At 37.0% G+C, this 24,033-nt stretch overlaps 1 protein-coding gene across 1 annotated transcript; it reads left to right on the forward strand.

The window, feature by feature from the left end:
- Nucleotides 1-397: 397 nt before the first annotated feature.
- On the forward strand, nucleotides 398-4,241 carry LOC104222656 (uncharacterized). Its single transcript, XM_009773902.2, has 7 exons — nucleotides 398-422; nucleotides 499-683; nucleotides 880-1,083; nucleotides 1,182-1,259; nucleotides 3,102-3,494; nucleotides 3,973-4,058; nucleotides 4,121-4,241. The coding sequence occupies exons 1-7, from the start codon at nucleotides 398-400 to the stop codon at nucleotides 4,239-4,241; spliced, it is 1,092 nt and encodes a 363-aa protein (XP_009772204.2).
- Nucleotides 4,242-24,033: the final 19,792 nt, after the last annotated feature.

Genomic DNA, 24,033 nt, shown 5'->3' on the forward strand with positions numbered 1-24,033 from the left:
GAGCAATGTCCAGGCAAGGAAATAGAGTTTCATGTGACCAAAGGGGTAACTGGTGCCTTGTTCTGATTGTGTTTTTGCTTGTGGTTGGATTGCTTTGGACTTCCTGCAACCTAAACCATCTCTTTGTTTAGATTTCAGTAGGTTGAGAATAAAAGATTCTAATACCACACCCTAAAAGAGAAACAAAAAGTTGAGTAGTTCACTAGGAGAACAAACCTGCAAGAAAATAAAAAAGATTAGTAAAAGGTTCAACACTAGTGCCCAGCAGTGGCAGGAATTTAGATTTATCTACACTTTGTTTATGTCCTCTCCAAGTATTGATGAGCGTAAAATAGAATTGGATAAGTTTTCTGCACAAGATGAAGTTGGTGACGATTAATTTATTGGAGACGAGGATATGAACATCGATGGTGCTGTAGGTGGTATGTCTTAAACCTTATAATTATTTTACATATTTTAATTTTTTCTTATTATGTCTTACTTGTTCTATCAATCTAGGGACATTAGAGAAGAAAAGAGTTCGAGGAAAAATAATATGTAAGAATATTCATGCAAGAAGTTTTGAAGAAAGAGAGGAGGTGACATTTGATAAAGGACAAGCAGTTGGACCAACTGACAAGAGAGTGTCTGATTTGACCAACTTTTCAGGAACAATTGCAAGGAATCCAAGATTTATCCCCTTGGTGCATACTAGTTGACATGCTGTGTCAAAGGATATTAAGCAACGAATGTGGGAATATGTCAATGTAAGAATAATCAATTTTTCAATTATATATTTTTTGTATTTTTCCTACTAAGAAAAGATATATATATATATATATATATATATATATATATATGGGTGTGTGTGTGTGTATGTGTGTGTGTTATTTTGCACAGTCCAAGTTCTTAATTCTAGCTGAAGGAGAGAAGTGGGTAATGACTGGTCTTTGTGATGCTTGGAAGCGACACAAGAGGAATATTAAGAAGAAATATTTTGATAAAAATACTACTATTGAGCAAATGCTACAAATTCGTCCCAATGAGATACCTGAAGTTCAGTTCCGTCAATTGATTGAGTATTGGGATAACGAAGATGTCCAAGTAATATTAAACCGTGCATTTCTACATTTCTACCTATTGTTGTAGTATATATTTTTTCCTTTTTGATTTATTAATGAATATGCTTCCTTTGTTGTTAGGCTATGTGCCAATTGAATTCTGAAAACAGGAAAAAACAAAAGTGGAGGCATCGAATGGGACCTATTAATTTTGCAAGAGTGCGTGTGGCATTGATAATATTTAGTCGACACTTTGTAATCTTACTTTTATTTCTTTTTGTACTTTGTCGGAACAAAGTGATATATTTTTTATATCTTCTTTGATGTAATTTTTGTTAGCGCGCAACCAAAGAGAACAATGAGGAACCATAAAAGTCTGAAATGTTTATTACAACTCGTACAAAGAAAGGGAAGAAAGTTCATACAGATACTCAAGTTGCAATAGTAAGTCATACTGCAAGTTAAGTCTTGTTATTGTATTTGTTGTTTGGCTTTTATGAATTGCTTGAAAAGGATTTTTAGCGTCAGAAGGACTTAATTTCCATGGTATTTTTGCAACCAGCTAATAACTGTTTCTGCTATTATCTTTCTTTTTTTTCTTGTTCTTGTTGTTTGATGTCTGTATTGTCTCTACAAATTTGATTTTGTTGTAGTGAAGATATGGCTGTAGTTGAGTATATAAAATAAAAACAATGAGCTTTGTTATTATGTTCGAGTTTCTCTGTGTGTGTGTGTGTGTTTTAACTTGGACAAACACAATTTGCTTGAATAATGTAATATTACGTCATGGACAAACAAAGCTTTGATCTTGTTCTGTTTAAGTTCTTGCTAGTTTTTTAATATGTGGGTATTCAATAAATTCATTGGATTTTTCTGTTTTCTTTTATTGTTTCTTTCTATCTTGATTCTGCAAAAATGTGTAGATGATACTAAGAATTGCTGCTTTTGATTTTTGTGAAGTGGGTGAATAAGATAGTAATGTTGTATAAATATATGTATAATATTGGAATGAGGTTAAAGGTTTTTTTTTTAACTTTGACTATAATTGTATAACCTGGAACTTTCTGAACTTCCAAAATGTGATAAATTTTAGTTTAGAAGGAGCCTTGCCGTAACGGGTAAAGTTGTTGCGATGTGACTAGGAGGCCACGTATTCGAGCCGTGGAAACAGTCTCTTGCAGAAATGCAGGGTAAGAATGCTTACAATAGGCCTTATGCTCCGGCCCTTTCCCGTACCTCGCGCATAGCGGGAGCTTACTGCACAGGGCTGCCGTTTTTTAAGGTGTGAATTAAACTAGGTCATGGTTGTGCTAATTGTTGCTATTTAGCTGTCATGTTTTTAAAAAATAGTTGTTTCAAAATACTTGCCTATCTTAGATAATTGTACTCTAATGAAGGTGGGGGAGAAACTAATACGGTGAAAGCAAAAGTAGTTATTAATAAATTGAGATCAAATAATAAATAATGGTAATTTATTTAAATTGTCCTTTTAATTAATGTTTTCTTAAGGGGTGCGCGAAAATCAAACATGACAAGTAAAGGGAACAGAAGGAGTATACTTCTACTTGTGAATTATTTTAGGGCAAATCCTTGGGATGGAGAAATAAGTACAGAATGCAAGATCATGTTTATAGAGTGAAGATGTACATAATTTTATTCATTTCATTATAGAAAGATTAAGTGTCACCTCTGAACAGAAAAAGCTTAAATCTTGGACTTCTGTGGAGACAAATTGTGAACAAGGGCACCTAGTTATAGGCAGTTTATTAGGATGTTATTCCTATTATTAGAGCACAGCACGAAACTGGAAACAAGACCTTTGGAAAGGTTCAAAGGAGCTGAATTTTTATATCTTCCAATCTAGCCTAAATTCATGTCTTTGCTGTGCCTTTTTTGGAAGTAAGAGCCTAAATTTTTGTAACTCAAAAGCTGCAGTGTAAACGCAGAAACCTTTTGCCAACAACTTCAGTTTGTTTGTTTCAGATTTTACCTTTTTGTAGGTTGAGATTATAGTATGTGCAGTTTACTCGTAAGTGATGTGCAATAATATTTTTTTGACAGTCTGAACTTCAGAATCGTCAAAGTTCCGGAGAAACATCACATGTTGCATTTAGGGCTGTATTTGGAAAGGAACAGCCTGGTCGGGTTAGACGCTATGGTAGATCGGTGACGACAAGCTCTCTGAAAAAAGATGAAGAAATCACCAAGCTTAAACAAAAGCATGCCAATGAAATAACTTCTCTGAAGGAAGAAATGAAGGAAATGATGAGAGAAGAAATGCGATGTTTGTTTAGTCAAATGGTGAAAAACAACCCTGGACTGGATTTTCATGATATACAAGGGTGTGTTGGATCTAATATTCCTTCACCAGTTGATGCAAGTAGTGCACGAGCTATGAGAGGCCAAAATCTACCACATTCTTCTGGATCAACTCACGCCCCAAGTCTTGAAAAGGTATTTATATTTTCCAATTTCAAAAACTACCTCAATCTTAACTTACAAAATTATGCTTTCTAGCCAGTGTATACTATATATATGTTTCTTCCTAATTTTTAATTTTATTTTGAATATGTAGGAAAATACGGGTGATGCAATTTGATATGGTGGTCACAAATCAATTTGATTCATTAAAGTGAATGGTGAAGTATTGCAATGTTCTATAGATTTTGCCAATAGGTCGAAGCTATGGTTCTGTTGCATCTATTTCTTTCATACTACTATTTTTTGAATCATACTTCTTTCTGGTTCTAATTGTTATCTATTGCTGCTCTATTTCAATTTTGATGACTAGTTGTTGTGAACTTGTGGACACTGGAGCATATTTCCGTATAAATAACATTTTTGCTTTTGTATTTGTCTCACTCTTCCTCACCATCCCGCCCCAAAGTAATGGCGTCAAGCTTTTGTTTCCTAACATGCAACTTTTATACAGGTTGCTATTGTCAAAGACATACGAGAATCAATGCTAGAAGAAGTTGACTTCAAGAAGGAGGCTGCAAATGTTGAATCATTCAAGAGGTATTTAGAAGCCATGGAACTTACTAATCAGGTCACTACTCCAAAAGTCTACCTCAATGTAGTACTAAGCGTGTTCTGACAATGGAGAGGCTATATGGAGTTCCTTTGACAAACTTAGACTCCATTAAGTCACTGGTTTCTAGTCCTGAGACCAGTCTTATTACTGCTCTTAATGTTTGGTGACGACCTTTTGAAAAATTGGGATGTTTATTTTTATTGATTCTATAAATATGAATACATTTTGTTTTGTAGAGGTCTTTGCTAGTGAACTCTTGAACCAACAGTGCTTTATTACTATAGACAGTACACAAAGTATGTTTCTTTGTTGAAATTTATTTTAAGTATATGCATTTGAATTATTTAATTTATTCTATTACTTATTATCTAATTTAATGCTTGAGATATGTGTGTGTGTGAGAACAGAATTTGATGCAAACAAATATAGTTTTTTAACTACAAAATTATGGCTAATATAAGTATTTGAAAAATAATTTTGTAGTGTAGACAAAATCGCCACGCTAAAAAAGGGTGGCCATAGGGATTGTCAATCTAGCGTTGTTACTGATAAATGTTGATCTAGAAGCCACACTTTGTAAGCGTAGCCATTAACGTGACAAAGATCACGCTTCATAAGTGTAGCCTTATGTCATAAAAGCGTGGCTATATGAGAAAATATAAGTGTGGCCTTTGTACCGTATCGGCCACACTTTTAAAGCGTGGCTTCTAAGGCAACACCTACAAAGCGTGGCCAATAGTCAAAGGTTACGGTACTTTAGGCCACCCCCCAAAAAGCATTGCCTAAAGTCGTAAAGTGTTGCCTTTTCCCAAACGCTACACTTCTTGGCATCTTAGGCCACACTTCTCAGGAGTGGTTGTAGGCCTAAAATATTGTAGTGGATGTAACGCCCCGACCGGTCGTTTCATGAGTTACCGCTCTGTTTCCTCCATTTTTGCTTCTTTATGTCTTGTTCAAATGTATTATGTGGTATCGTATTGGTTTCTTCGGGTTCAGAGTGGTTTTGTAGAGGAATGAGACACTTAGTCTTTTTTGAGTAAGCTTATGTTGGAAAAGTCAACCGGATGTTGACTTATGGGTATAAGGTCTCGGATGTGAATTTTGATGGATCGGATAGCTTCGTTAGGTGATTTGGGTCTTAGGAGCGTGATCGAAATGTATTTTGGAGGTCCGTAGTAGATTTAGGCTTGAATTGGCGAAATATGAATTTTGGCATTTTCCGGTTAGTAGGGAAAATTTTGATATTGGGGTCGGAATGAAATTCCGAAAATTGGAGTGGGTTCGTTGTGTCATTTGGTACGTGTGTGCAAAATTTCAGATGATTCGGATGAGGTTTGATAGACTTTATGATCGATTGCGAAATTCGGAAGTTTTGAAATCCTTAGGCTTGAATCCGAGGGTTATTTTGTGTTCCGGCGTTATTTTGAGTGTTCTGAGGGTTAGTATGAGTTTGAATGGAGATATGTGACTTGTTGGCATGTTTGTTTGAGGTCCTCAGGGCCTCGAGGTGATTTTGGATGGTTGTCGAAAAGTTTGGACATGTTTTTGTGCTGCAGAAATTGCTGCTTCTGTTGTTTCCACACCTGCGGATTGGCGACCACAGGTGTGATGATCGCAGGTGCATGGAGGCAGCCGCAGGAGCGGAAGTTTTACCGCACCTGCGAGCCTGAAGGTGTGAAGCCTGGGGCGCAGGTGTGGATGTTAGCCCTTAAGTGAAAAACCGCAGGAGCGGCTATTTTGATTGTAGAAGCGGTCTGCAGATGCAGAATTGGAGCCGTAGGTGCGAAATGCCTGGGCAGAAAGTATAAATGGTCATCTTCGCAATTTTTAGCTTATTTCCTCCATTTTTGAGGTGGTTTTGAAGCTTTTTGAGAGGGATTGAAGAGGGATTTGAAGGGAATCACTTGGAGGTAAGATTTTTGAACTCAATACTCGAGTCTATGGTGATTTCTAACTAATTAGACCTGAAATTTGTGGGATTAAAGGATTAAACTTGAAGAATTAGGGCTTGAAATTGGAGAGTTTAAATTGGAGATTTGGGGGACCATTTGAGGTTTGATTTTGATGTTCTTGGTATGTATAGACTCGTGGGAGGATGAGGATTCTTGTGATGTGGTTTTTATTGAATTTTGAGACGTGCGCCCGGGGGGTCGGGTTTGGCCAATTTCAGGATTTTTGAGTTTAATTGATAATTTTCGTATGGGTTTCATTCCTTTAGCATATATTGATGGTTATATACTGATTTTGGTTAGATTCGGGGTATTTGGAGGCCGAATCAAGAGGCAAGGGCGTCGCGGGCTAGAGTTTGGCTTGGCTTGAGGTAAGTAACGCTTCCAAACTTGGTTCTAAGGGTTCGAAACCCCGAACTATGTGTTCTATGATTACTATTGAGGTGACGCAAATGATAAGTGACGGGTGTGTAGGCGTGCATCGTGAGAAATGCAGCGTGGATCATTCCATGGAACCGTTTAGTGAGTCTTTCTTGTTGATATCCGTGTTTCAATCATGTGATTAAGTAAATGTGTTGTGAAAACATGCTAGATATCCTGTTAGGGCTTCACGCCGATACTGTTGAGACCCGAGAGGTCATTTCTTGTTGTCATATCATTATCTTCATTGATATTCTATACTCAGTCCTGTTCATGCATTATATATCATGCCTCAGTCTCGATTATTGTTATTTGGCACATCATATCATTGTTCGGGCTAGTACCATGACATTGTGATACCGTGTGTGTGAGACTAGAGAGTGATGACTGAGTGAGGCCGAGAGCCTGGTTGTGAGTGATAGTATATGGGATCGGGTTGCACACCGCAGTGGTTATGTTGATGATTATGATAGTGCTTGGGCTGTAGGGGCCCCTCCGAAGTCTGTAACACACCCCAGTGAGCGCACTTGATGACATTGAGGGATAGATCTTCCCTGGACATGGATATTGTCCGAAGTATTTATACCTGGAGATGGATCTTCTCCACAGGGCTGGAATAGCCTTCCTCGATACTGGATGACTACGGTCAGTGATATATATATTCCGGGATAGATCTTCCCTGGGTCGGATGGCCATATACAGTACCGAGTGGTTGAGCACTTGTGAGTGGAGGTACACAGAATATTGATCATGCTATCTGTGCATTGGTACGTAGAGATTTCCTGAGCTTTATACTTTGTACTGTTCAGACTGCATTTATTTACTGTTGAGTTTTTTCCTGAACTGCAAGCATGTCTACTTTTCTGTACAGTTTAATGATATTACTTGTTGAGGTTTGGTTCGTCACTAACTGTCAGTCCATAGTTTGGACTTGTTACTTACTGAGATGGTGTACTCACGTTACCCCCTGCACCTTGTGTGCAGATCTAGGTATCTCGGTTCACAGTAGCGGTTGCTGATCATTCAGTGGTGGACTTTCCTTGGAGATAGCGAGGTAGCTTCCTGGCGATCGGAGTCCCGCATTATCCTTCGTTATCTTCTTTTAGTGTATTTTGTTGGCTATTCTCAAACTATGTTAGTCTTGTTTTCTTTCGAGCCATTGTAGTATTTTTCTCATTACTTAGTGACATCCGAGGTCGGACTTGTATTTTCTACTTTGTTTTTATTTTCACCTTATATCTTTTATTGGATTTCTGTTAAAATACGATTTTACTTAAGTTTTAAATGAAATATGGAGTATTTGTAAATACGTTGGCTGACCTAGTTTCACGATAGGCGTCATCACGACCGGGTCATTTTTGGGTCGTGACACTAGTTGATCACCAAGTCCTCTTGGAGAGAGGTTGTTGAATTGGATAATTATTTGATGGACTTGGGAGGTAATCACCAGATTGTATTCGACACTTTGATGCCTTCCTGTCATATGATCATCTTCGGATAAAGAGTAATTCTTATCTTTAGATGGCATTTCCATAATCATATCATGGTCTTGGGAATCACTGATAGCATTTGCTTCCCCATCTGATGCCATCTGGCTATTGTTTCCCGGATCAATGATTCTTGGTGGATAATTTAGCAGTTGATATTCAAGACCCCTTTCTCTATCCTTCCGGCTAGCATATTTCTCAGCAAGTTTGGGGTCTAGGCCAAAAAGTGGTCTATACTCCAAGCTAAGTTTTTCCTGATCCATGTCACTTTTCATAACAACATCAATTGGTATGGTCACTTTTGCTTTAAAATTTCTCCCTTTCTTGTTCATCTTCTTTGTTTCCTCTAGCTTCATATTCACTAGGAAAATATTCATGATGTCATTTTGATTATCAACAAAATTGTTGCTCTACTCAAACTTTGGGTAATCAGCCTCTTTTCCTTGATATGTCTTTTTACCAACCTTGTTGATAGTAAGTACTTTTGACATCTTCTTATTGTCTTTGTTACTGTTGTATTTGTCCCTTATTGTGTGTTTGGCCTGAGATTGTGGGATGAAAGAAGCAGTAGCTGGGATCACTTCCATATTCACTTCACCTTCACTATTGTTGTGAGTGACAATCACAGTACTTTGTCCATCATTGATCATGTTGGCGGTGTTTGTACCATTCCCCTTATGGGTTGTCATATCAACATGATTGGGTTAACATTGTTTCTATTGTTTCTTTTAATCATAGTATGCCAATCATCTTCAGCTCCTTTGTTAATATTGGTAGCATTGTTGTTGTTAGGTAGTCTATTACCCGTGGGTTTTACAGCAGCGCTTGAGTTGCTATTGGTTTGTCCAGTATTCCGAGGTCTACCTTGTTCTCTTCTTTGCTCATTTCTTCTATCCACTCTCATATTTTCATTTTTGTTTAGTATCATTCCTTTTGGTTTGGTCATTAACCCCACTGCCATTTTGAACTCTCAATTCTGGATGTAAAATTTTACATATTCTATCTGAATGTCCTTGTCTCATACAGTGATTGCAAAAAGCTGGTAGTGATTCATATTTAACTTTTTGATTGAACACTTTTTATCGCCCCCATGATTCCTAATCTCGACAGTAATCTCATTTAAAATTAGCCTTGTAAGGTCAATTTCGATTCTAAGCTATGCAGTGGTAGGTCTTGTTTTGGTAGTCGTTGCCTTGTGCAAAACTAGAGGAAAACATATAGGATCAACTATACGGCATATTGCGTCCCATTCATAGAAATGCCATGGGATATCCGGAAGTGTGATCCATAGCTCTAGTGGTATTAGGTTTTGGTTTAAATTTTGCGGTCCATTTCTCAAGACTCATCACACTATCTCCACCCAAATTCACAACACTTCTATTAGCTACTGCATTGTGATCATCTAAATTATCAAAATCAATAAATATATGTTTCATGTCAAAAGCTCCAATGGTTATACATCCTTTCCCAGGAAACACTTTCACGAATTCCTTCCTTATAATGTCAATCGAGGGACGGATCTTAGAAAACTTACCGACTATAGTCCATTTGCATGACTGCGCCAAGATATCATTTTCCTCCTTAGTGAAATTTACCACTGGTTTTCCGTTAATCAACTCGTACGGTCTGGAAGGAAGTCAGATTCTGCTCCTTGAATTTGGTGTTTTGATTCTCATGGCACATGCATAAGAAATTTCTCCATTGATTTTTCTTTGAGAGCTAGCAACTTTATTAGCAGTAATACTTTCAAAATTTCATAGGTTTAAAGTAATTTGGGAATTGTGATTTGAAAAGGAAAAAGGGGTCCAGGGGTTTGGAGAATTTTGATTAGCAAAGGAAATTTCACTAATGTTAGTGGGTTGGGGTGTTAAATATTTTTGATTTGGAGTAAGGGTTGTCGGAATTTGGATGGGGATTATAGGCTTTGGGTTTGGAGGGACCTTTGGGTCCATTTATGGAAGAGGAATAGTAAACCAAAGTTGGGATTCAGACAAGAGAAGAGAGGTTTTTCCAAAGTTACCTTTGTTTGGGTTGTGAGAGTTGTCTGCAAGAATGTCCATGAAAGAGGTATTTGTTGTATTTGATGGGTTGGTCTGAGGAGGAAGATGAACTAGGTGTGAGGGAATTTATTTAGCTGCGGGTGGAATATGGATCATGGTTGGAATCGACTCAGCCGAAGGATCATTGGTATGTGCCATATGCGCCGAATAGAGGTCGGCTATGGCAGTGAAATGGTGGTGCATGTAAAACAGATGATTAGTTTGAGGAGAGAGACGGAAACGGTTTATGTTCAGTAGACCTCAACAACTCCTAGAAATCCTGGTTGAAGATTTTGGATGGTAAAGTGTCAAAAGTAGTAAATTTTCTCTTTAAAGATTATATTGGTTATGCATTTTTTTTATTTCAATCACTAAATATTATTTATTATATTTTATAGAATAATGGTGGGTGCAACTGTATATTGCTGCGGTTGAGGAGGCTCTATAGTTTAGGCTCAAAAGAGGTCGAAGAAGCACGATGTGTGCATATATTTTAAAAGATTTAACTGCATTCTATAAGAATATTAAGGTGTGTAACTATTCTTGCTAATCTAAACTAATAGTGTATCCTAATGCCATGTTTGATCTTCAGTTATATTATGTATTTGAGTCATACCACAGATTGATGAAAGAATATGTCTTCCTCATTAATACCCCTTTTTAATATGGCAGTGTCAATGGGATAGCTATCACACACAATAAATTTTATGAAATAACTCTGACATTGTATTTATATATAAGGGCATAAGAGGGGACCTAGCTTGTAACGATTAAATCACTCCTTTTGAATTCTAGCATCACGTTATATAATTTGAGACCTTGAGTAGAATCATATGATATTTTATTAGTTACAAGTATGATTAGTTTATATCCCGAAGGGTTCGAGAAGAATTTGAAATACTATCCCTTTATTTGTAATGTTAAAGGGTGAATTAATAACTTTATCTCTTGATTTTAGTATATGCGCTTGGGTTTCATGATTTGAGGCTTATAATTAGTTTATATGATATATTAAGATTTGTACCTATGTTTAGATTAGGACCCTAGGGGCCCGGGAGAATTTTAGCTCTACTGTATCAAAGTTATAACTATAAGGATTCTAAAGTTTAACTTGAGTTGTCGTTTTAGTTTGTAGCACTTCGCTGCGAGTTTCGAGCCTTTATAGAAATCCAGATAGGGTATTTGAACTTTTTGGATAGTTTAGATAGGCTCGAAGGGGGATGAGGATCGAATGAGTTTCGGGGGGTCTGAGAGAAGTTCTTGCATGAAAACTAGTAGAGAACTTTCACCAGAAGTGTAGGTTTGAGGGGCTGGTGATGCAAGCATGATTAACGTCCACCATCAGAAGCCCTGCAGTTTAGAACTATTTATAAATAGCTTCATTTCATACTTTGAGTTTATTTCAGCATTTTAGAGTTTAATTATATTTTTGTAGTCCTAAGGTTATGGATCAATAAGATTTGACATTATTTTGGGATTTGACCATAGAGTCCCGGGGTTGAGTTTTGTTAATTTTATTGATTTTTATCCTAGGCTTATCATTGAATCTAGAATTGAGCCCCAAGACTTGGATTGATTTCATGGAGCATTCCTTTGGGCTATGATGAATCTCAAGCAAGAAAAGTCAAAATTTGAAGAATAGAGCTAGCCCTGTGTCAATTTACTTTAGACAATGACCTCAATGGGATATTTTTCCCAACTTCTCTTCTACGTGTTTGGGGTAAAATATTTGCAAGGTAACGAGCGTGTGCTTCTATACTTTGGTAGAAGGATAATGTTCGTATGCTTTACTTGACTTGCTTGTGTTATGACTATTTGTGCATATTCACACGCTACTATTATGTTATAGGCATCTCTTATATGCTAGTTTAACATGATACGATATTGTATGTAATGACTAGTTATTGTGTGACTATTTGTGAATCTTATTCCTGCTAGCATAATATTATAGGCGTCATGCATATGGTAGTTTAACATTTTGAGTTTCATTTACCTTTTTATATGATAAAACTATTTAGACATATAATATTTCTAATATGCACCATATTAGCATATATACCTTGTTCTCATCACCGATATGAGATTGTTTTGATCAGTATGAGATGTTACTGCATATGAATTCACGTTCCTATTGATGCATTATTTATTATATATGGATTCACATTATGTTTGAAGTATTAGTTAGGGCATGTGATTCACAATTCTTGATTGAGTTATTAGTTAGGGCACTTGGATTCACGTTCTTGTGCATGTATTTAGATCATTCCCTCGAGAGTCACATGATTACCTATGCTATCTTGGGCCATGTGTGCATAAGTTCTAAAAAACCAATGGGTTTTTGGTTTGATTATGTAACGATCTGATCAGTCATTTTGAGTTCTAAAACCCTATTTTTCTATTTGAAGCTTCCCTTATATTGCTTTGATGTTTCATGACTTGCGGAGTTGGGTAGTTTGGGTCCTGAGGGGCTCGAGATTGATTTAGAACACTTAGTTCCTAACTAGATGCTTGAGATATGAAGAGATGATCAAAGTCAACATTGTGGGTAAACGACTTCGGATTGGTAATTTGAAGGTTTTAATAGGTTCGTATGGTAATTTTAGACATGTGCGTATGTTTGGTTCGGTCGTCGGGGGTAGCCCGGGATTGATTTAGAACTTCTAATTAAAAGTTGAAATAAAGAAAGTTTGAGATTTTCGGTTTGATGTCAGATTCTTGGTTTTGATATTTTTTTGGTATTTCGAGCCTTTGCACAAGTTTTTATAGGGCATACAAACTTGTTAGGATGAATGGGTGGGTCCCTAGGGGGCTCAAGTGAGTTTCAGGTAGTTTGGAACATTTTGGGGCAAGCTAGAATTATTGTTTTTGGCGCATTGCAGTAAATCGCGATTATCGCGCTATGTTTGACGATCGCGTAGAAGGATTGGGACAGAGAAGATTTTGTGCTTCGCAATTGCGTGGAGAGGTTCGTGATCGCATCGTGGCTTTTTGAGCTTTAGAGAGGAAGAGAAGATTTTGAAGAGAGATTTCACCCTAATCTTGAGGATAAATAATTTTTACTTGGTTTTAATCATAAGTCTTGATTCTCCATAGCTTTTTACATCTAAAATATGGAATCAAAAAGTGAAATTTAGATATTTTATCTAAAACTTAAGAGAATGCATTTTACTATTTTAAACACCGATTTGAACTATGATTTGGAAGTTAATAAGATATTTGGACTCGTGAGATTATGGGTCAATGGGATCAGACCTTAGAGTTGAATTTCAATCATGTGGGCTCGAGTTGAATTCTTATTGACTTTTGAGATTTAATTAAATATTGAAGCTTTATTGTTTGAAATTGGTTTCTGATCGCATCCAATTCACGCCCAATTAACGAGTATGAAATGGGCATTGCAATTATAAAATCCAACGCAAGTTGGGGTCGAATTCACAGGAGTTTAGATTTATGCTAAGGTAAACTCTTAAGAAAAAAACTTGAAATTATTAGATTTAACTTTCAAACAACAATTAAAAAATAATATATATATATATATAAAGGAGGGACATGAAGAAGGTAATGTGGCAGTTTTCATAGTTCAGGATTCAAATTTTTCTTTTTTCTCAAATATTTTGAAATTTTTCCCTTATTTTTACGTGGATTCTAAATTAAAAGAAAAACCAAAAGTCACTTTTTTTAAGAAAAACTCAAAAGTCAATGCTCTAATAATACCAAAAGTCGCCTCTATTTCTTCTTCTTCCTCACGTAATTCTGGTGATTTCCTTAGTTATTACTACTTACTAATTAATTATTCTCCTAAACTCCATCTCTCTTCCTTCTTAATATTCTATTGTTTTATTCTTTTAAATTTCAGTCTTCTTCAACTACTTCTATATTTTTTTATTCTAATTTTTTTCTTCTTTTTCTTTCCTACTTTCTCAATTGTAGATGGGTTTTTAGTTTTTGATGCGTTGACAGTCGGTTGCAGTTATGATTAATTGTTATTATTAATTTTTGCTTTTTTAATTTTTCTAATTTTGTTGATCTTAGTTGGAAATTTTGTATTTTGAACTATGTTTTAAGCTTTTTCTGCCTGAAGTGCAAAAAAATGAAATTTTAATTGTGTTTAGCGTGTTATTTCTGGTGTTTTCTTTCTCTTTATTTTTGGTTTCATTGATTTTGATTTTGTGTTTTTTTTCCTGGGTGATTGGTGTGTGTAGTTGCAGTATTTGAATTATTTTTTTCCTCAGAAATTGTACAGTCGTATTTTAATTAGCATTCCTGAAGCAATTGTGAAACATTTAAAGTTTATCATGATGGATGGCAATTGATGCATAGTACATATTATTTCTTTTCGTCCAAAAGGAAAAATGCTTGTGCCTATAGATTTAATTTCATGTGAAAAAGAAATGAAGGTAAAATAATTTTATGTTTTTATCATTTATTTTTAGTAATTTTCTTTACACCTAAACTAATGCAAGGATTCAAATACAGAAATACTTTCTTCAATTATTTATCTTTTTTCTTTTTTTCTTTACCCTTATCTTTTCTTTTGGTTTTCAAATAGTGGGTGACATTTAGATTTCTATAAAATAAATTTCTGAGTGAGGTATAGTTTAGCAGAGAAAAACTTTTGAAGAATTCCTTCATATAAATTCTGGTCAATTTCGTTGTGTCTTGTAGAGAAAAGTTTCTTTCCTTTTTGTAATTAAAAGTAGGTGGAGATTGGTATGTAAACCATTTGAATTATGTTTAGCATGCATTTGCTGACCTCTTATAGGGTATATCACATGCATGGTCGTAATTCTATAACGATCCGATTGGTTGTTTTGAGCTTTAGTATTTTGTTCGCTGGTTTGAGACTTTGAGTATCTTCATATGATATATTATGATTTATGTGTATGGTCTATTTTAATTTTTTAGTGATTCAGGATTGATTTGGAAGAATGACTCTCCATTTGGAAGCTTTAAGTTGGAAGAGATGACCAAAGTTTGACTTTTGGATAAACGGACTCGGAATCGAGTTTTTATGGTTCTGATAGGTTCGTATGATGATTTTTTGACTTGTGCATATGTTTAGATTCAGTTTTGGAGGTTCTTAGAAGGATTCGACACTATTTTTCGAATGTTGGCAATTTGAAAACTTAAGAGTTCAATTAAAAAAATTGATTTTTTGTGAGGGTGAACCCTAATGTTTCAACAACCTATCTCTAGGAAGAAGGTGAATAGTAATTCTGTTACTATTCATGAGCCATAACTCCGGAATCCGGTGGTGGATTATCGCAAATTTGGTATCAAAAGAAACATCTACTCATCGCGCACAATCCCCAATTGGTTTCATAGTCAAAATCATAGCCAATTTTTCTAGATCTTAATTTTAAAAATCGAGTTACTGTAGCACGCAGAATTTTCAGCTTCTTTTTCACGTAAATGGAGTTTTGAAGATCATCATGGTTGTTGGCACCTCTCCCCAGCCTTTGGCTGTGGGAGAGGCAATACAAAACACCATAGAAACTCATCCAAATCCTAATATCAAACAGTCCTATGCATCGCAACTACTATCAAAACAATCTGCATCAAAAATCGCAAAACTGGAACTTTGTCATGTTACGTTTGAGCATGGAATACCTACTGTAGAATTTACCATAGATGAAGTGAATGCATTCACCATGGAAGAAGGTCTTCATCAAGCAGTCATACTGAAATTTTCGTATGGAAAACCTGAGCTTCATGAGCTGCGTCAAGTTCTGCCAAAACAGTTCGATATTAAAGGCAATTGTAATATTGGACAACTGGAATTTCGACATGTACTAGTAAGACTTGATTTGTTTGATGATTTTGTTCAAGTATTATCAAGATCAACAGGCTATGTTAAGTCGAAAGGCACTGAGTTCTTTTTTAGAACTTTTCCATGGACGATTAGATTTAATCCAAGAGAAGAGACGTCTAAAGCAGTTGTGTGGATTTCTCTGCCTGAACTACCTGCAAATTTCTTTTCAAGGAAGTCATTGATGTCCATAGCTTCAGCTGCTGGAAAACCTCTAGCTGTGGACAAAACTACTCAAGATAGAACGCGGCCAAGTACGGCAAGGGTAAAAGTCTTGCTTGATCTGTTGGATAAGCATCCCAAGAAAGTTAAGATTCATATTGTTGATTATAAATCTGGGAAACTAGTGGAACATTATCAGGATATTAAATATTATAATCTCCCATAATTCTGTACTTGTTGTAAACACTAGGGACATGATGAAAAATCTTGTCGTTGGAGGATCCAGAATAATCAGGGAGAGGTTGAAGTTGTGGATGAAAGAGAAGGTCTGGGCAGCTTGGATAAATTGCAAGGTGATGCTAGAGCCTATCTCAATGCAAAAAGAGCTGGTCATTTGGAAGGGGAAACAACAAAGGAAAGATTGGTCGAGCAGCAGGATTTACAAATTGAAAAGGAAATACAAAGTTCTCTTCAGAACAAAGAAAATGCAACAAATCGAGTTGTTAATGATAACATTGTTGGTGATGTTTCACAGGTTCATAAGGGTCCAGCTCTACCCTCTCGAGATGTGCCTGCTAGGATTGCCCTAGCAAGGATTGCCAATACTGTCAATCCAGTAGTGCAAGCGTATGATAAACTTGCAGCTGCTGCAGCTCTTATGGTAACTGCTGCAGGTTCTAAAAGGACTGTTGAGTTTGTTGATAAAGATACAACTGGCCAGGATCATTTTGGTCATAATGGTGAAAGTGTGGAACAACAGGGAAAGAAAAAAGGGTTGGAACATGCAACTGATTTAAGACCAAAAGGTGATCAAGCTGAGATTTTTGTACCTAGAAAACACTCAGATATTGTGGTGTCAAAATTTGGAACCTACTGTTCCATTGACTACTACTATTGATCGACCTGCCAAGGTAGGTTCAACTGATGCCTCTAGGATTGTTGGTGTGCAGGATGGTAATGCTACAATCACATCAGTGTTTGATGGAAAATGGCAGCTACATGTGAATCAAACTAAATGTGACAAGCTAACTAAAGTGGATCGAGCAGCAGTTAGTGATACTGTAAAATGTGCAAATGATTTTCAAGCTGCTACAGCATTGTCAAGGTTACATATGGATGTGAATGCACTCTTACAAACTCTTACAACTGAATTTGGCCAACTAATGGATGATAGTGCATTAGCTGCAATTGTTCGAGCTTTTGTTGCCAAAAATAATGCAGCAGTACCAGAGAGATGGAGGGATACTGTTGCATTGAAGGGAGATGGGGATCGAGAAGCTGCTGGGTTTGCTGAACCTAATGCTACTCAACCGACCAATAACGTGAATAATGCAACAAATGTGTTTGTGGGAAATGAGGAATCTGAAATTAAAGCTGCATATGTATGCTCGAATTTGGAGGAAACTGTTACATTGGGTGCAAGTGTTGATCTAGCTAATGCTAAGAACTATAAATCAAGTGTTGCAGTAGTTGATTCAATTGAAAAACAATGAAGAGAGGAGAATTAAAGAGGTCAGAGGACTGGCTACAACCAGCTGCACAAACACTTGCAGATGATCAGCAGAAAAATGCAGCGCAAATCACTGACAAAATAGTTTCTGCCCAGTTTTCTGGGAATGAAAACATTGGGACTACGACCATTTTGATGGAAAATAAGAATGGGAATCTGAATCCTACTCTGCATTTTTCCAACCCTCAAGTAGAACAAATCATTAAGGATGCTCAGAATGAGATGATGATGAAGGATATTATGTTCAAACAACCGTTGGTTACGCTGAACAAATCCGTATATGATGTCCTCTCGCAATCAGTGGAGTCCTGTGGTGAGTTTGAAGGGGAATCTGGGCAGCTCATGTATCAACTGGAAATAACAACGAGTTAATACAAGCAAATGTGAGGGACATGGTTGTTAAAGCTAATTTATGGAAAGAGCAACATGAGGAAGACGATGAAGAGGACTTGGGCGATGGATTTACTGGCTACTCTTCTGAAGAACGAGAGTAGGAGGTGGATCAGTATAGTGCAGGGGAGGAGTTTGATCCTCTAGTGAAGCAAAAGAAATTAAACCTTCAAGCTCCTGCATTTCCAAGAAACACTCCAACTGCTGTTACTACAAATTCAGAATCTGGAAGGGCAGTACAAACTGCAGAAACATTTCTCAAGCAGGCGACTCAAGCTACTTCAACTCAAATGGTAATAACACCTACGAAGACTGTGCAGCAGCAGCGAAACGATCCAAATATTTTAACTAGCAATCATCCTGGTGATAGTAAAACAGTAACAGTTACAACGACTGGGCAGAAGCAGCAACATACAACAACTGCAGCTGATGTTAATACTAATCCTGGGCAGCAGCAGTCCAATGCAAACATGACTGGGCAGAAGCAGTCCAATGCAAACAAGACTGGGCAGCAGCAGTCTAACGCAAACTTGACTGGAGCTGTAGTAATGGTAACTGATATACCTGCAATTTTGTTGGAGGACAGAAAGTTGCTGGATGCTTTGGGCAATCCAAAACCACACAAAACTGCATACTCATCATTCTCCAAAATGACCGGACTGAAGCTGAAATTTTCAGTGACAAACAGATATGAACCATGTAGTGCAAAGACACTGAAGAGGCATGAACCATTGTGGATGGTTATACAAGATGAAGCTAATCAAAAATTTGAGGCCAACTTACGCGCTGCCATCTTCGAAGAAGCAAAAGAGGATGACTTGATTGAATCTTGTCCGGAAGAGGCGGCTACAACTGGAGATTTCGCTCCTAACAAAACTGAAAAAAAGAAGGTGACTCAAGAAATTACACTCAGGCAACTCCCAATAAGAGCTGCAAAGAAAAAAGTGGTTGCCCCCTCCATATCTACGAAGTCCAGTAGATACGACAACAAATGAAGAACTTTGAAGATTATTTGAAGACAGTTAAAAAGGATTTTAAGGAAGTTCAAATTGAAGAACTCACAAGTTTGATAAATGAGGGGCAAGATTCTAATTTTTACATTGTCTTAGTTTATCATTTTCAAAGCATCATCACTTGTAATAGTGTCATAGAGTGTGTTATAAACTCTATGGCGATCATAGAGTACTTGGTACTTTCAAGTTCCTATTTCTTACATGCTTGCTAGAAGATGAGGTTTTCTCTTTGCCTCAATAGGATTGGTAAGGTAAGGTTTAGCATGGTTAGTGTTGCCTTGGTCCTATGCCTTTGGAGAAATATCCACACGGCTATCAGATTATATGCCCTCGTGAGACTTTGCCGACAGCTACACCATGAATCCTCTACATGAGGCTGCCATCATAAGGCAATGTGAGGCGCATAGGAATGATTATATAGCCAAGGCATAAGGGTAACAATACCAGTGCTATTGTCCCCCTTATTTATACTTTTCCTAATTGTTGTAATTTTATTTTTCTTTTATTAATAAAAAACTAGCCCTAGGCGCTTGCCTAGCGGATTGCCAAAAAAAAGAGTTCACATTGACTTTGGATAGGTCTATATAGTTGAATTAAACTTGTGTGCAAAAATTTGAAAGTAATCCAAAGTGATTAAGTATGATTCAGATACTCTTTTGAAAGAATGAAGATTTAATAACTTAATAAAAAATTTATTCCGTTTGAGCCTCGATTATTTGTAATGTTCCTGTGGATGTTTTGAGGCTTTGGATAAGTTTGGATAATGTACTTGTACTTGTCGGTGTAATGACCCGATCGGTTGTTTTGGGTTCTAGTACGGCGTTCGCCAGTTTGAGGCGGTGAGTAGCTTCACATCAGGTATTATGACTTGTACGCATGGTCGGAATTGAATTTCGGGAAATTCGGAGTTAATTTGAAAAGCGAATTCTCATTTCTGAAGTTTTAAGTTGAAAGAATTGACTAAGATTGGATTTTTGAGTAAACGACCTCGGAATCAAGACTTAAAGGTTCCAGCAGGTTCGTATGATGATTTTGGACTTGGGCGTATGTCCGGATTGGGTTTTGGAAGACCCGAGAACGTTTCGGCGCCTATTGTGGAAGTTAGAATTTTTGGAAGAATTTTGTAAGCTTGGGTTGTAGTGCATTTCAGTGTTATCGATGTCTGTTTGGGATTCCGATTCTGGGAATAGCTCTGTAAGGTGATTATAGTGTTGGAAGCACGATCGAAAGTGAATTCGGACGTCCGTAGGTCATTTTGGAGTCATTTGGCTAAAGATAGAAATTTGAAAGTATTTGAGAAGTTTGATCGGAAGTGGACTTTTTGATACCAGGGTAGGATTCCAATTCCGGAAGATGGAGTAGGTCCGCAACATCAAATATGACTTGTGTGCGAAATTTGAGATCAATCGGATGTAATTTGATAGGTTCTGTCATGGAATGTTGATGTTTGAATTTCTCAAGTTCATCAAGTTTGATTTGGGGTGTGCTTTGTGATTTTAGCATTGTTTGACGTGATTTGAGGCCTCGAGTAGGTCCGCATTATGTTATGGGACTAGTTGGTGTGATTGGATGGGGTCCTGGAGGCCTCGAGTGTGTTTCGAATGGTTAAATGAAGCAGATGCCTTCTGGTGTAACCTCACCTGCGAGGCTTGGGCTGCAGGTGCGGAGCCGCAGAAGCAGCCTTTGTGTCGCAGAAGCGGAAATGGATCGGCTAGGCTGGGACCGCAGATGCGGGACCGCACCTGCGGAAGGAGAAGCGCAGATGCAGAAGTTGAGGGCTTGGATGAAGACCGCAGAAGCGGATGGTAGGTCACACCTACGGAACCACAGAAGAAGTCAAGTGATCGCAGGTGCGGAAATTCTGGAGGCAGAGAGGTTCTTTTAAATCGGGGGTTGGGTTCATTTCAACCCCATTTCATCCATTGGAGCCAATTTTGGAGCAACTTTGAGGTGCAATTTTTACCACCAAACATGAGGTAAGTAATTTATGTTAGTTTTGAGTTAAATACATGATATTATTACGGATTTGAGCAAGAAAACATTGGTAGAAAGTTGGGGTTTTGGTGGAAAGACCTAGGATTGGTATTTTTGGATTTTGACCACGATTTTGGATATGGAATTGAGAGTAAATTATATATTTGAGTTCGTAAGGTTATGGGTAAACTTTATCTTCGAAAAATTTCGGAATCCGGGCTCGTGGGCCCGAGGGCGATTTTGTCAAGTTTTCGAGCGGAGTTGGGATTTTATATAAATTGAATTGTTATGAATATTAGGGTGCATTTTCATTGGTTTGCCCGTTATTTGGCTAGTTTTGGAGAGTTGAGGCATCAGTTTGAGTCGTCGGAAGGGTGTGGAATGCCGGTGATGGATCTTCGGAGCGAGGTGAGTCTCCTTTCTAACCTTGTAAGAGGGAATTGTCCCCATAGGTGAATTAATTGGATTTGTGCTTCTATTTGTGGGGTCTACGTACGCACGAGGTGGCGAGAGTCCGTGCGTAGCTACTATTATGTTTATGTCCGGGTAGTCTAGGACCCAAAAGCATGCTATACTTGGAATATTTATAATCTTATTGACAGTTTGAATCGCTTAAATTACATCGAATTAGTAAATGAATTTCTAAAATGTTTAAACTTCATTTTCTTGAATTGTTAAAAAGAGAGTTGACTTTTCTTTGGATAATTGTTCCTGATGAGTTCTTGATTGACTGTCTGTGTGTGATTAATTTTGGAACGGTCGGGACGCCTCAACAGATTAAATAGATGCATCTATGGTTCGCGCCATTTGACCCTCTGGCAGTGCACAGTTTAAATACTTGTTGGATCGGGCCATACGACCTCACCTTGTTTTGCACATGCTTGTAATGCTTTCTTGAGATTTATAAACTGATATTGCCTCTCTGGTCTGAAATAAATTGATAAATAGTAGATTATGAATTTGGAGGCTTCTTAATATAAAAAAGAATGCTTACTTGCTTCGTGACTTACTTGAATTTACTGTTGTTTTTAATAAACCCATGATTATTCGCATTATTAATATATTACTATTGGACCACTAGTAAGTGTCGAAGTCGACCTCTTGTCTCTACTTCTTCGAGATTAGACGGGATACTCACTGGGTACACGTTGCTTTCTTACTTATACTATACTTGCTGTGCATTTTTGTTGCACAGGCGCATGTAAGTCTAGTGTCCTAGTTTGGCGCAGCGGCATGGTTGATACGGAGCCTTAGGTGAGATGCATTTATCGATACGACCCGCAGTCAGCAAAGTCTCCTTCAGAGTATTGTACTGTATTTCCATTTCTGTCCAATTTGTATTCTGGATAGTTACTATATTTTATTTCATTCCATACTAAATGCTTATGTACTTGTGACACCAGGTTCTGGGATGATTATGGGGTATTTTGTATTAACTTCTAAACATTTTTATTTATTTTGTAATGATTATCTTTTTCTAGTAAAGTTGAAGGAAAATCATAGTTTTCAAAATTATTAAAATGAGAATTTAATTAAGTATTTATGGTTGGCTTGCCTGGCAGCAGCGTCCGGCGCCATCACAACCCTTAGTGGATTTTGGGTCATGACAGTTAGTATGATTGGATGGGGTCTTCAGGGGCTCGAGTGTGTTTTGCATTATTGGTTGAGAAACTAGTTAAGGTTTTGGAGTTTGACCATGGTCAATATTGGGTCAAGATGACCTCTTTTCGATATTTTGAGTGTGTGAGCATATTAGTAGTGTGTTTTATGATTGAAATGCATGTATGCTTGTGTCTGGGAGGTTCTAAATAAGTTTTGGGTGCTATAACAAAGATTCTTTTGTTGCTGATTTTCTGGTGTAAAATAATTAGGAAAATATCATTTTTGTCCCTTAAAAATTCAGACTTCCTTTAAAACTTCAAAACATCACATCTCCCTCATTTTAAGGCCAAATTCGGTGATTTAAAAGGCTATCTCAGGTGTAATCTCGCAAGGATTATGTTGGGCTTATAAATGTGAGTTTCGAGTCATCTGGTATTTGATTCGAGCTATAACAGTTGTTGCGTTAATTTACTTGTTTCAGAATTTAGTCATTTTTTCTCACTTGATTTCGGAGCTCGGATTTGGGCGATTTTGGAGGAAATTATCCCAATTTGGATTAGAGTAAGTATTTTTTTACTCAGATTTGATAATATTTCATGAATCTATCTCTGATTTTCGCATTTAAATTATGAATTTTACAGAGAAATTAGGGATTTTTGTCTAAACATTCCTAAAGTGAATTTTTGAGTTTTAAACATCGATTCGGAGTTGGATTTGAGTGAAATTTATATGGTTGGACTCATAATTGAATGGATTGTCATATATTATGAGTATTGTTGAGTTTTGAGGTGTGGGCCCAGGTTTGACATTTTAGTTGAATTTGAGTAAATATGTAAAGATTCGACCTTTATCATTTGGGATTGTTTCCTTAGGCAATATATGATGTTTTTGAGTTACTTTTGGCTAGTTTCGAGCCGTTTAGCAGTTGATACGCGTGGAATGGAATTTCTAGAGTATTGTTGGCTTGCTCGATATTGGATTTGTCTTGTTCGAAGTAAGTAACATATCTAAACTTGGATTAAAGGGTATTTAACCCTGAGAACTATGTTATAAGAGATGTATTGGGGTTATGCACATACTAGATAACGAGCATGTGGGTATGCACCGGGGTAATCATGATTCAAGTTGACTATTTGACTATGACCGAACTTGTTTTGCCATTATATCTTGTTCTATACGTATAATTCCTTCTTGTTAGAGTAATTGAGTTGTGATTCATATTAGAATACATGTTTAAGCTATGTGCTTATTCGGTTAAGATCTAATGAGTCTATTTCTATTGTTTTGAGGTTTCTGCTCTAATTGTAATTATATACTTAGTCATGATGCTTCATTTGCATATCACATCTCAATCTTTATTCGTCATTCACTATTACATCACATGTTGTTTGCGCTGAGTCGTACGAGATTGTGAGCCCTTGAGACTTGAGAGATTGATGATTGAGGTGGGCCTGAGAGCCATGTTATGAGTGTTATTATGGATCGGGTTGCACACCGCACTAGGCCATATTGTCTTTATTACTATTATTATTATGGATCGGTTTGCGCGCCGCAACAGGCCTTATTGGCTTATTTATTATTGTGGATCAGGCTACATGTTGCAG

Source organism: Nicotiana sylvestris, chromosome 4 (assembly GCF_000393655.2).
Source record: "Nicotiana sylvestris chromosome 4, ASM39365v2, whole genome shotgun sequence".
Classification (NCBI taxonomy): domain Eukaryota; kingdom Viridiplantae; phylum Streptophyta; class Magnoliopsida; order Solanales; family Solanaceae; genus Nicotiana; species Nicotiana sylvestris.